The 14091-nt window shown below is 39.4% G+C and overlaps 1 protein-coding gene across 3 annotated transcripts in view; it reads right to left on the bottom strand.

The window, feature by feature from the left end:
- SLIT3 (slit guidance ligand 3) overlaps positions 1 to 14091 on the bottom strand; it is a 463613-nt gene that overhangs the window by 134481 nt on the left and 315041 nt on the right. For all 3 annotated transcript variants that reach the window (XM_056502336.1, XM_056502338.1, XM_056502337.1), the window contains 2 exons: positions 12134 to 12205; positions 3552 to 3623 (listed from right to left, as the gene is read on the bottom strand). In XM_056502336.1, coding sequence (XP_056358311.1) covers positions 3552 to 3623; positions 12134 to 12205 — 144 coding nt within the window. The remainder of the gene's footprint in view (positions 1 to 3551; positions 3624 to 12133; positions 12206 to 14091) is intronic.

Below are 14091 nucleotides of genomic sequence, written 5' to 3'. Positions count from 1 at the left end.
GAGGGCAGTTGTTACTTAGATGTGACAAATGCTGGCTCACAAACTTGGTGCCCATGCTGCTGTTGGGTTTATCTGTCCCAGGATTATCTGTCTCCTGGACTAACCGTCCACAGCTAATGATTACTCAAAAACTTCCACCTTAAGCTGAAGCCTTTGCCATTTTTCTGGTATTTAAATGCAAGAAGTGCAAACAATCAAATTAATCAAACACCATTTCACAGCTTGGATGCATTGCTACCCCAATAAAATGAAAGTTTCCATTTACTGTATAAAAAAAACCCCACAAAAGCTAAAAAAAAATAAACAGTTATCCCCTTCTAGAAAACAACATAGATCTCTCAAACCCAAATTGACCTGAAATTCCCAGAAGGCACTTTATACAACCTGCTGAAAAGAAGAATGTATGAGGATAGGGTACAGTAGCTACAAAGCTTTCTATCATCCTCTCCTCTGGCACCTTCAAAAAGGATAAGGAAAACTACATGGTCCAAGAAAAGCTTCTGCTGCACAGAACAGATGTGTTGTTGGACTTGAAGAATGAATTTTGCTGCTCTGTTGGTTACCACTGCACACTTAAGAAACACATAAGATTTGTGAAATCAGCAATTTAACAAAAATCCAATTGCAATTATTTTTGTGGGTAATGTTAACTAAAGATAGTTAAACATTTTGAATTAAACCCATAGAGTTTAAAAAAAACCACACCCTAATCCCTCAACAAAAAAACCTCAAAAACCCTTATTATTTAACCATGCCTAGTTATTTTCTTGCCAAATATAATATAATACTGGCTTACCACCTCTGCCTTCATAGGGCAGAAATGCAGAATGCTGATGCCAGTCAGGTGGTCTAAGACTTTTTCTGAATTAATTTCCCCTACACCAAAGTCAAACACTTGAAGATGTGACCATACCTGAGATGAGAACTCCTCTATCCAGCTCTGGGGCTCCTGACACCAGTGCTACTGTCTGAAGGTGTTAGGCCCTTACAGACAACAATTCAGCCAGAATACAGAATAACCTGGGCCTGTATTGTGACAGTATATTTAAACTGAAGAATAATCAAATGTCTGAGAAACTCTGATGAGTTCTAGCCAAAACAATTAACAACAATATTATCTGTTCTGAAATTTCACAGTAATTATTCTTTCCTTTTAAAATTTTTTTTTTCTTTCTAAGTAATAGTTTTTCCTTCTAAATAATACAGGACCCACAAGGACTCCCTTTTTCTCATTGTGTCCTGCTTTATCATAAAGCCAGTACATTTTCAAAACTGCTCCTGCTTCAGCTCAGGAAATCAGCCAGGCTACCAGGATACCTTAATCAGAGTCTTCTTATCAGAGTGTCTCCAGACTAATAAGAAGAAATCCAATCTAGTGCCCACGGAACACTAAATTAGATCTAATCATAGGGCACTCTTCCAATTGTTCAACAGCAGGTCTAAGACCAACGAATGCCATTTATTTTTTTTTTAGTAGCCATTAAAATACTACAAGCAATCCCAGAACAGCTGCTTCTAAGCCACAATCCAAAAAGCTGCAGACATTTGTTTGCATTTAAAACAAGATCATTCAATGCTCCTTTGCCAAAAGACACTTTACATAGGAACATGCTCAAGAAGACCCTGGAAAGCTCCAGGGTCATGGTATTTTGGGAACCCCAAAACAGAGCAACCTACTTACACTATTTCAGCTTGAGAATGTTTAAATAGTTGAAGCATAACACCTTTCAGTGGTTCCCTGGCACACAGATTTTGTCTCCTTAACAACAAGGCATCACTTGAGCTAATTCTGACTCAAAACAATTGTATCTTGTCTTAAATATGCACTTCACTGAAGGCCTGCTCTACATGCAGGACTGTCTATAAAGGAGTAAAAATTGCTTAATGCCTTATGCAAAAGTTCTAGATCCACATTTTTATAGGACAGTGATCCATGTGTTGAGTGATTTTCTTATTTATATTTTCCTGCTGGGAAGGATTCCATCTGTAAAGCATCCTGTATTAGACAGAACAAGTATTGAAGAGTATCACTTCAAAGTTGTAACTGTAAAATATTTGGGTTGAGGAGGAAGATTGTAAATCTCAGATTTTTTAAAATACAGTTTTTTTCTCACAGGTCAATGCTGGATGAGTCCCATCATCTATGTACTTTCATAATTATTGTTCTCACACCTGGCAAACCATCCTCAAAATTTCTCTTACTGCCCAGGCTGCCATGGAAACACTGAGGTACCAGAAAACTTGTGAGGTTTGGGGCAGGAGAGAGGAAAGGAGCTGCCAGAAAAAGGTGCATAGGGCAAAGATAAAACAATGGGCAGCTCCCCACTGCCCCAGCTCAGGGACTGTCACAGCCAAACCAAAGGGGCTCTTGCTTGCCCTGCACTGGACAGGGTGGTCCAAGTCTGCAATTAAGGTCTTATGGATAAATTACACATCTGAGCAGTCCTTCACTTAGCATAGAGACTCATTCCAGTGACTTCATTTTACTTGTTGGCTTTGTTCATGAATGCTGATCTAAATCTAAGCTTGCTTTGATATCCCATATAAGGGTAGCAAAGGCTGCAACCACAGTGAAAAATCCAATGGCAAAGACAATCTTTGGGAAATTCATTGCTGGCTACATCAGGATTGTCAGAAAGGCTTCAAGTAACATGTCTAAAAGCTACTTCATATTCTATTTTAAATATAGTTTACTGTTTGGAGCATTGGAGTGTAGTGCTGTATGTGACATAAACCAGAATTGACTCACTTTTGATACATCACCTTTATTTTCTGAGTGCATCATCCATGATGGTAATCAGAACAGGAATACACATTAAACTCACTTCCCTGCTGCTCCCTCTACTGACTGGCTGATGATTCCCTTCCCTTTGAAGGAGTTACTGGTTCCCAATGTGATCATGGAGACAAGAGTGAGTGAAATTTGCAATTTCACCTTTGGCTTAGAAAATCTTTTCAGCTCCACTAATACACACTGAATATCACTCTGTACATCTTACCCTGATCATGACTGCAAGTTAAATCACACATGGCATAAAATACTTTAAATAACAATATATTGTAAAATCATTTCTCTTGCAACTAACCCCATTTGAAAAAATAAGAATGTGGAACTGAGCACAAGGTGCAGCAATCACACCTCTCACGTTGCCCTTTCACTTGCCCCAGCAGGTTCTTGCAGCACAGAAGCCCTCAAGGATCCAGACATTCAACCACAAGTGCTAAATGTGTAAAAACAATCAGATGGCATCCCCACCCACACATCAGCCAGTGACCAAATTTCCTTTCTTGGACCGAGTCTCTCATTTCCTCCCCACGCTTAAATCCTCCGTGTCTTTTATCCATTATACACACTGTGCTATAAAACTGTTGACACCTCCCTTTTTTAGTTTTTTCAGCCCTTGCCTCCCTCTTGCCTGACATAGAAACAACAGACTAGCACATCCCAGTGAGTTTTCAGTGGAAAAGGTGGTTCTATTAATGTCAGAAGCTGAAAGAGCAGTAAATCCAGCTAGTCAGTAAAATAAAGAAGAGGAAGGGATCATACTCACAGCAGCTGCAGAGACACAAGATCATCAAAAAGGCCCTGGGGAATCTCCGTGATCTTGTTTCCATAGAGCACTCTGAAAGATTCAGGAAGACAAAATAAATCTTAAATAACAGCCCGGTTTAGTGTCCTCCCACATCTCTGCATTATCATCTTTATTGATCATGGTGCACCATGCCCAGGATCTGTGGGCATTTCATTTAACCACTGATCTCATTTTCTTTTCAGAGAGCACATGGCATTAAATGAGTCGTTATGATTCAGGCTTCGTCTGGTGTTGGAAAGCATTTTTAATGTAGAAACTGGACATAATCCAAAAACTGTATCTGAAATATTTTTCATTCTGCTAAGGGATTTTTTTCCCATCCTTTTAAAAAATATTTTAGCCACTGAAAGGCACACTGTCTGATGCAAAACCTAGAATTCTGCTCAGTAATATTGAATTTAAAAGCCAGAGAGCACAAGCTGGTTGTCAATAAAATTTCATATAACTGAGTCTCTTAAGATACAGTAATTGGCATGAAATGTGACACAGGCATCATTGGATAAAATATTATGGTTTCACCAGCTGTTGTTACCAATTCGATGAACTAATATAAAGAAATTTATCCTGAACTGGAGATAGACATGTATTTCAGATATTAAAAAATAATTTAGGTATAGCTTAGTTATAAAGATCAGTAAAGCTTTAATAACAAAAAGAGAGTCACTGTGTATATTTAATCAACCCTAAATATATGACCTGACATATAAATATATAAAACTGATGATTCAGTTTTAACATTAAAAATATTTCCTCTCTTAATGGAAAAATGCATATATATTATCATTAGAAATTGAATGAAGGGGGAAGAGAGACAGAACCACTATTATGCTGAGATGTGTTACCCAGTGATCAGAGCAAAATCATGTATGACAGGAACACCAGAAATTCAATCATGGCTGAGTATTTGCTCATGCCATTTCTGCAGGTCAGTATCATTTGTCAAAAACAGAGAGTGGCTGGGGAGCTTATGTGAGTCCTGGTAAAAGGGAAGATGATGAGGCTCCCTCTGACATTTTACCTTACCTAAACATTTTAAACTGGGAAAAACAGAATTTATGTAATTTCTGTGCTCTACATAGGACATGGCAAATGGTTATAAACCAGCTCATACCAAAACTCTGCTGCTTATGTGTCACTAAATTGGTTGAGTCACCCACTTTTTAATGTAATCACAACGTGATCACTTTTTAATGTGTCACAATAGGCTGGCAATGAATCAAAAGGCCATGTGAGACTTGGATGTTGGCAGAAATCCTGGCTTACCCTGCCTTACAACATTTGAAATGTTAGAAAGAGTTGAACATAGTGAAAAGCAAACTCTAAGCATGACAGACCATTTCCAATACCCCCTGGCCTTCCCAGAGCATCCCCACTTCAGTTTACTCTTCATCAGCCACTGGGAGTCCATCACCCCTGTGGGAGCATTCCCAGATCAGATCATTTCTGAGCCTAAACAAAATAACACCATTTAAACACCAAAACCTGAACTGAAACCTAATTTTTCATTACTTTTGCAGTTTAGCAGGAACTGAAGTGCTTCTCAAGAAACTAATGGCCATCCAGCATTCTATTTTCTTTAAACAAATGGAACAATTTCTCTATCTTGTACAGAGTCAGGATGGTGGCTTTTAATGTGCTGCTTCAGTTAGTGCTTTTGGTGAGCAAAGAATGCTCCTAAATTTTTCTTGATTGTTTCTTAACTTTCACTTCAGGAAACACAAACAACAAAATGCTGTTGAAGCCTACTTCAGCAAAATGTAATGCAATACATGAAGATTCTTACACTCTATCCAAAACCAGATGGAAATGGTGGAACTTGGAAAGGTTTAACAGGATCATTTAGACAGAACATTTAAGTCCCTGGATTTCACTGGGCTCTAAGCTTACAGGTGAAAGGCTGACTCAGATTTCCTTCTGAACAAAGATGTGTGCACCGGTATCAGAAAGCAAAAGCAAAACCTCTGCAAATAAAATATTTGTAAAAGGTTAAAACATCAATGCCCACAGAACCCAGTATGCCTCCTTTTCGCCTTCCAGTCTTTCTGAAAAACCTTCCTTTAGCTTTCTGTAGCTTTAATGCATCATCTGTACACTGAGTTTAGACTGCAAACTCTGGGATTCCAGAAAAATATCCTCCTTAGTTTTGAGAAGGAGCAGGATCAGCAGTGCTGATCAATAATGCATAGAACAACTGCAAAGAAGAATTGAGAAGCTAAGTTTTACAAAATGCCCATGGAAAGTAAAACATCTCCACTCCAGCCCCAGGGTTATTGTGGCTGTAGAGGTAAAACACTTAGGGAAAGCAAAACCTTAAAGAAATATCAAGACTTATGTCCTATGGTACTACTGAATGAAAATAGAGAAATAAGACCCTCAGAAAAATTTTTTAAAATTTATTTTGAGAGCCAGAAGCTCATAGTGCAGTGTGCTAGTGAACTTTAAACTTTGGATGTGTTTATACATCTTCTTAATTATTTTGAGCAAAATAAAACAGATGAAAGTAGCTTATAAAATAAAACAAAGGTTTGATTTTTAGAAGCCATGAAAAGGAAAATGAGCTTTTTCCTAACTAATTTGGCTTATGTGCATGTGGCACATTAGCATTCAAACAGATTAGCAGCTAAACAAAAGTCAGTATGAGAGCTCAGGCACTTGTCTCTAATTCATATTCATGTTCAGCACTGCACAGAGCCAAATTATCTCATGCCATGCCTGCCACGCCAGGACTGCAGGCAAATGGCCCTGCCAGGGGAAGCACAGGGAGGGGAGATCTGCACTGCACTGCAGCTCCTCTCTGGAGCTCCCACTGCCCTTGGTGCAGGGAAGAGCACAGAAAACCCAAACAAACAACAAAACTTAAAAAAACCCTATAGCTGGAAACACAACCAATTCAATTCAAGAGCCTCATTTATAATCTCCAGTGCTTTTTACCAGCAGAAGTAAATTTTGGGAGATCTGCCCTTTGGTATTACAAGTCCTAAAATGGTGTTCACTTGCTTCCCTCACACGTGTTGCAGGACATGCAGGTGTCCTGGCTAATGTGCAAGCTTGGCACAGGAATACAACCCTTCTTCTATCCCAAACCACCTCAGATTTTAGACCCAAAGCATTTTTTAAATTAAAAATACACTAACAAAGTTAGCATGTAATAAAAAAATATTAGCTCAGTAATTGCTGCCAATAGACAGTGAATCAGTGAATTAGAACATTTATTAGAACACCAAAAAAATTACTAAGATTTTTTTGTGGGGGATCCTGGTTCTTCATTGGCTTCTCATCTTTAGGAAAGCACATCAGCCACGGGTCTGACAAATATCACAGCACATACAGCACAGACCCCTGGCATACTGCAAGCATTGGAAATCCCTGGGAGCAGCACCCTAAAGAGTCATTATGGGCTTGCAGCAAGAAGTTATACAAATTTAAAACACTTACAAATGAGGCATTGTGTTTCTTCAGCCTGATTCTAGCATCAGTTTAACAGTCCCCTAACCATGTTTCTATCCCAAGACAGATATTAAATTTCCAATTAAATAATTAATTGTTACTACTAAACTTCAAGTTTTGCTGTTTAACTCATGATATTCTAAAATAAAGATTAAACAGTGAAAATAGTCACTGCATAGGTTGATCTGTAATCTGGGACACACCACACAAAGAAAGCACAGCAAGCACACGTAGCCATGGGTGAGAACATCATCAATGATGGACCAAACCTTCAGCAGAAGGGTCTGAAAACATGAAATTTACACTGATTCTTCACAGTCTCTATCCCTTCTGACCTCTTGCACCATTTTAAAATGAGGGAATTTGCACTGATTTACCAACACATGGCCTTTCAGGTGCACTGAAGTTTAACATGCCAGCCTCGAACGGTGTGAAACAGTAATTGCTGTGTTCTTTATTTTATGTCTCTGCTCCTCAGCTTCCTTACTTGCAAATGTACTTGCAATTTAGCTGCTTCATTAAGTCAGATCACAGAATACAGAGATTTTTCCCTTGAAGGTGACACAGTTTTTTGAGGTAAGAAAGCCTAGCACAGAATCCCTTACTTTAGACCATATGGTTTCCAGCTAAGTGTTCCTTTATTTTGGCTGGGCTGAAACATTCTTACCGAAGTGTCAAATTGTGACTTTATGCAATGTCTTTCTCAGTCCTCAGAATGCTTTTCACTTACTTTCAGACTGTGAAAACAGTTCTTGCTAGGAAGAATTATATTTCCCAAGCTACGTACAATGGCACAGGATCAACATGAACTCAGGTTTCCAGAAGAGGACGAATTGATAGGGATAAAAACAGCAATAAATTTCTAATATCTAAAAGAAACTTAGACATGTAATTTTTTTTCTCCCTGCACTATTTCATATTTCTTCAGAACAAGCTAAGCTAAATAAATCACAGTAAAACTATCCAAAGCAATTTGTAACCTTAAAATAAGTTTGTCAGCTATTGCAATAGACAGTGTTTTATTGCAGATTTCAAATCACCATGAATGACACCCCATACATCATCACCCAGGAGATGATGGTCTAAATGGGACTGCTATGTCAAAACCTAAGCTGTCTCTTGTCTTTGTGCCCAGGCTGATCTAAGCTTTTGAAGTGCTCACTAGCTTAATTCAGTATATGAGCAAAACCAAAGGAATTCTCCCTCTGCAACGGTCTAAAACTTATTCATGCAGTTTAACACACTGAAGGCTTAGACTATTTTGTCATATCTCATAAAATGTCCCCAGACAGTCTGGATATGGCCTTCCACTCCTATATTTGTAGGACGTTTACTGACCCCAAGAATTACATTTATCTTTGATACTATTAACAATAACCAAATGCTGACACAATTCTCTCGCTCATACCAGACAGATTCTGAGTTAATTAAATGAAAAACTAATTTACTTTAGAAAGTGTGTGCAGCAATCTTGAAACATGAAACTATTTCTATTGTCCCCATGCTCTGGGCTGTTATTAACCACTCCAACGCCTGCAGAGGCCCTGCTAACCATGGAACACAAACACCAGGTACTATAAACAGTGTTTCTCAAACTTTTCCTTCAAATTCAGATAATATCTTCCTTTGCAACCAACCAATTTTTCCACACTTCTCAATGCAAGGGTACTATTTGCTCTCATACTTATATGAAGGAAGCATTACATGGCAAAACTAATTCTTCCAGCAGAACAAGAAGAAAAGGAAAAACCAGAAAACTCTAGGAGGAAGAAGCAAAAAGTTCTTAAAGCATAATGATTCCAGTTCCTTATTCTGTAACAACCAGGAAAAAAAGAAGTTATATGCATCCTCAAATGTTTCTAAGTAGAAATTTCTTGTTGCTAAGAATAATATCGGAGTAAAATCCCATTTAAAAATTGGCATAGAAAAATAACTTAATTTTTTCCTGCATGTGGGGAGTGGAGAGTACCCTACAGGAACAAGCTTGTCTTTCTTTTGCTAAATGCAGAGAAAACCAAGGTAGAAATGGCTGCTTTCAAGTATAATAATTTTGTGTCCTGTTTGACTCCCATAGGTGAATTTCCTGTTAGAGGAAAATATATGGATTTACAATAAAAACTTATGACCTGTTAGCAAATTGATCACTTAGCACTTTTAAAAGATTTAAGTTTTATATATTTTAGAGGAAACAGCTTCTGTTATAAACATTCCATGTTTTGAAAACTGCAATGCACTATTTTCTCTACTATCTCAAAACAAGAACAACAGGCAGAGTGCTCTGAGCAGCATTTCTGCCTGGCAACACCAAACCAAGTTGACTTCAGAAGAAAGCAGAGTAGAACCCACTAAATATAGGCCTGCATTAGGCAGGCAGACTAACAACATTGGCTGCCTTCCAGAGGAGCACTCTGGCTCTCCAGACCCATAGGGAGCACTGTGATTGCATGCAAGCAGGGAGCACAGGGAGGAGCACAAAATGGGAATAAAAACAGAGAAAAAAGCACAAGGATATTAGGTCGTACAGCAGCACTTCATTTTTAATGGAAACCAAGTTGCTTACTCTTGTTTGTGCATTAATACTTTCCCCTCCTTTCTTCTAGTTGGAACTCAGCTAGCTGAACAGTCCAGCTGCTCTGTGCAGAACTTAAAGCTTGATGATGCCTCATTAAAATGTGTGCACCAATCACATCTGGCTGAGGTGCAGGAGCAGTGAGAGCTGTTCCTTGTGTGCAGAGCAGTGTTCCTAAGTTACTGGGGCCTTGGGCACCAGAAAGACTGAGCTGCTATAAAGGAGAACACTGGTAAGCCACTGTCTCACTTCATTTCTGCCTCCTTGCTGTTTCTCCACTGGCAGTGTCATTGGGAGGGCTGGCACTTCCAAGGAGTCTCTCCTCTTGCACTTATCTTTCTGGGCCTGAGTGAGTGGGCTGGTGGCTATGGCAAAGTTCAGCCAAAAGAAGATATTCTGCTTCTGAAGGGCAGAGAACTGGGGAAGCTTTCTTCAGAGAAACCCAGATTCTGCTGACCAGCACATCATCTTCTCCATCGAGATACCTAGGGCTCAAAACTGGAAGAACTGCAGGGAGGAACCTGACAGGTCTTGGTGACAGGTCATGAAAGATGAAGCTTGTCATCTATAGGGAAAACATTTGTAAGACCTACCTGCAATGAACAGCAGGGGAGAAACCTTTCAAAAGAAAGCAAAGCCACAGTGGACAACTGACCCTAGAGGAGTTGGCTGATAATTTCAAGACTGGAGTTGATACTGTCCTAGAAACAAGGCTGCCAAGGAGAGGAGAAACTGGTACAGATCTGTGTGTCTGTGGTGGAGGGAAACTGAGGCAAGCATGGAACTGAGGAAAGACTCACAGACAGCTCTCTTGCTACAGCCTTTGCTGTGCTGCATCCCATCTCCCTGCCACAACCTATTGGATGAACTTAAGCACTTTTTACCCACTTGGATATAAATATATTCAAACATCATTTATTTAAAATATCTGATGCCTTGGATGACTGGGCAGAGAATACACAGTCATGTCACTTGCTTGTCTGCAACTCAAAACACTATAAGCTCCTGCCCAGTTTATACTCTCATTTCCTCTCTGTCCACTCTAATGTGGACTTCACACTCCTGAGGCCACCTGGGGGTATCTGAATTAACTATGCTAAAACTGAGTAAGTTCTGCCTTGGGAGCTCAAGCCCAGTGGAAATGTCTTGCCCACACAGCTCACTCCTAGCCAGGAGATTTGCCAGGACCAGGAAGCTGCAGCACTGCAGCATCAGCAGCAGTTTCATACTAAGCCAAAACTGTAGCATTCAGTAAATGCCACTCTTGCTGAATTGTTTCCAGACAGCAGTGAGGGATTTGACCATTTCCACAGCATGTTGAATAACACCGCCTGAACTATTCAACAAACACCAGCAACACTTAATATAGATTTCTGGCATTCTCCCAGCTGGATTCAGGGCACAAAAAAAAGGGCCAATCCTTCTGCATTCTGGCTAAGAGGTTTACTGCAACATGTAAGTTTAGTACTTACTTACCTTCTAATATTCTTCTAGTAAAAAAATTATTCAGTTTCTCAGAATTATCCAGTATTCAGAAAATAAAATTATGGCAGCTTGTAGAAACAAACTACAGTTTTTAAAAAGCAAGCTGGATTATATGAATATTAATGCAATAATTGTTTCCATACTGTTTTTAAAATTAACACAGGTAAATACCATTCTAGTTGTGTTTCCCTCTTTTCCCAGCATGGGGCTTTCTACCACTGTATTCTAATTTATCCTGAATATGCAGCTTCTGACCTTGTATTGCTCTTTTTACCCATTAAAAGCTTGACTGTTTTAATAGTGCCATGGGTACCTAGGCTGAAATACAGCTGCATGTAAATTCAACTTGGTGCTAAATCAGTTTTCTGTATTCTATAAAGAAAAACAAATGACTGTCAAGAGATCCTACCTTCTTTTTATTCTCTGTATGAAATCATATCTTAGTCCCCTTCCAGCTTAATAAAGCAATAATTACAGCTAAGGCATATAAACATTTTCTTATGATTAGGTCCTTCCCTAACTAATTTGAAGAAAAAAAGACAAACCAAAACCCACCACCACCACCAAAATAAATCCAAAAAAACAAAAACCAACCTAAAAAGCCCCACATCACAAAGATCCAAATAAACCAGAAAACTCTCAAGAGAGTGTAATTCCTTTACTATAGAAGAAAACTCAGTATGGAAATATTTCCCCAACTCTTTCCTGATTAACAGCACCAGTCATGTCTGAGCTAAGGTGAGGTGTTGGTGTGCCATCAGGAGTAGGGCTGCAGGTGCATGTGTACAGCAGATTGAATCATGCTCTGATCTGAAGAAGTGCAGAAGTCAGCAGCCTTATGAGAGACTTGTAGACAGCCCTACTTTCTAAACTTCTTTTTTCATTTACAAAATTTTTCATTTACAAAAGATCAGATGCTTCACACAAGCTGGCAGTTGCACACAGAAACATATGTTCCCCCAGACAGCACATTATCATTTTTATTCCTCTTACATGCAAGCTCTCCCCAAATGCCCATTCAGTTCTATTTTCTACTTACAATGAAATGAGAGATTTCAAGCCTTTGAATGCATCAGGTGCTATGTCAGTTATTTGATTCTTGCTGATGTCTCTGTGAAAAGAAGGAATTAAAAAAATGTTTAGCAAACAGAAATCTAAAGAAAATATTTTAGCTGTAGCTTATTGGAAGAACACACTTGATATAAAAACAGAAGTAAACTATCATATAATCTCAGAGAAATGATGAACTATGTAATGGCAGAGATAGGTAAATTCCAGGAAGGATCAGAAAACATCAGTCAGTATGACAGGCCACAGACTCAATAGAGAGCACCCTTCTTAATAAGGTCCTTCATTTTACAGATGTTAAAAAAAGGTTTTTCTGAAGAACAGCAGTGATGTTGATAAAACCATCCCAAAGCCACTAACACTGGAGATGGCACTGTGACCCTGTGGGGGCCCTCAAGCACGAGGAGCAGCCCATGACAAAGCATAAAGGTGGTCTGAACATCTAAATGCAGGCATGGAAAGGCAGCTTTGTAACAGCAGAGAGATGATGCAGAGTGCCCAGCCCCTGATCCCAAAGCAGGGAGCTCAGCACTGTCCCACTGAGGTCTGGGCTTTAATGGCCTAGAAAACACAAGCAGCACAAAATCCACTCAGCCCAGATGTGCTGAAGTTCAGACACTGGAGGAAGCTTCAAGCACGTTCTGAGTGGGACCTGTGGAGCTCTGGAGCCAGCAGCACTGCAGGGACCCTGAGTGATCCCAGCAGGATCCCACCCTTCTGGCTGTGCTGTGAGTGGGATTCAGCATTGCCTGCTGGATTTTCAAAGTAAAGTGTTCTCCTGGCTTGGAAAGTACTCTTCAATTTGAATACAACCAGCCAAGAACACAAGGATAAATACAGAGTGTGCCACTTTATACAAGGAGCCAAATTCACTGCCCTTGGCACCCAGGTGCTCGGAGCTGGCTGCCTCATCGTGACTGTCACTGCCACCCAGACTTTCTGTCCATCACTTCACCAGGTGCTGAGCTGGGACACAACCTTCAGCACCTCACTGCCCTCCCTGACAGCTGACAGCAGCTTGTAAAAGCAGCAACAAATCTCTTCACTGATAGCTGAAGCAATACAGTATTTCAAGTACATCTTCACTGATATGTCCACTGGGACACATGCTATGGATCCAAGTAGGCTCTAAATAAAACATCACTTGAATGAGAATTTACTAATCAGAATGTAAGGAGGTTTTCCATTCTATACATCTTTTGAGCTACAAATTATGTTGGTGAAAATTTTCATGAGGTCCTCAAACTTTTCAAACCTAGGGATGAAGTTAAGTGGGATTTTTTTGTTTGGTGTTTCAGTAACTTTTCTAAGGCTTGTATCTTTTTCAAAGCTCATAAAAATTACTCTGCAATCTACTGATGTTTTCTGTTACACCATCCTGCCTAGCAGGACAGGATTCATGGAAAGTTTCAGTTTTGCAGCTCAACTTACAGCAGTCAAACTTGCCACCATGAAAGTAGGAACATTTTTTACTATTTTTATTTTTATTTTTATTTTTATTTTTATTTTTATTTTTATTTTTATACAGGTTTGTGTGCAACTTGTTTCTACTAACTCTTGCTTTTTCTCTAATAAGCAGAATTATGATGTGGATCAGGCCTATCTATTTATTGAGGAAAGTATTAAAATCTGCCAAAATCATGGGAAAAGGTGAGTTTGCTGAACAATGACAAGCATCTGAAAAGGGGCATCTAGTTTTTGAGGGAAGTATTTCAGCAGTGTTTTGGTGATTTGCTACATCTCAACACTCCCATCCTCCCTCTCCCCCATGTCTGGATGCTAATGAGTGTATAACTAATGGTGCCTGAACGTGCAGAAATGCCATGCTGGGCAGCAGCACTCTCTCACTTCATGCAGATGCACTACAATCAGCATTAGAAGATAATTAGACACATTATTTCCTTTCCATTGGAGCCCAAGTTCCTCTGA

Source organism: Oenanthe melanoleuca, chromosome 13 (assembly GCF_029582105.1).
Source record: "Oenanthe melanoleuca isolate GR-GAL-2019-014 chromosome 13, OMel1.0, whole genome shotgun sequence".
Lineage (NCBI taxonomy): Eukaryota > Metazoa > Chordata > Aves > Passeriformes > Muscicapidae > Oenanthe > Oenanthe melanoleuca.
This window is presented reverse-complemented; position numbering and strand designations above follow the sequence as displayed.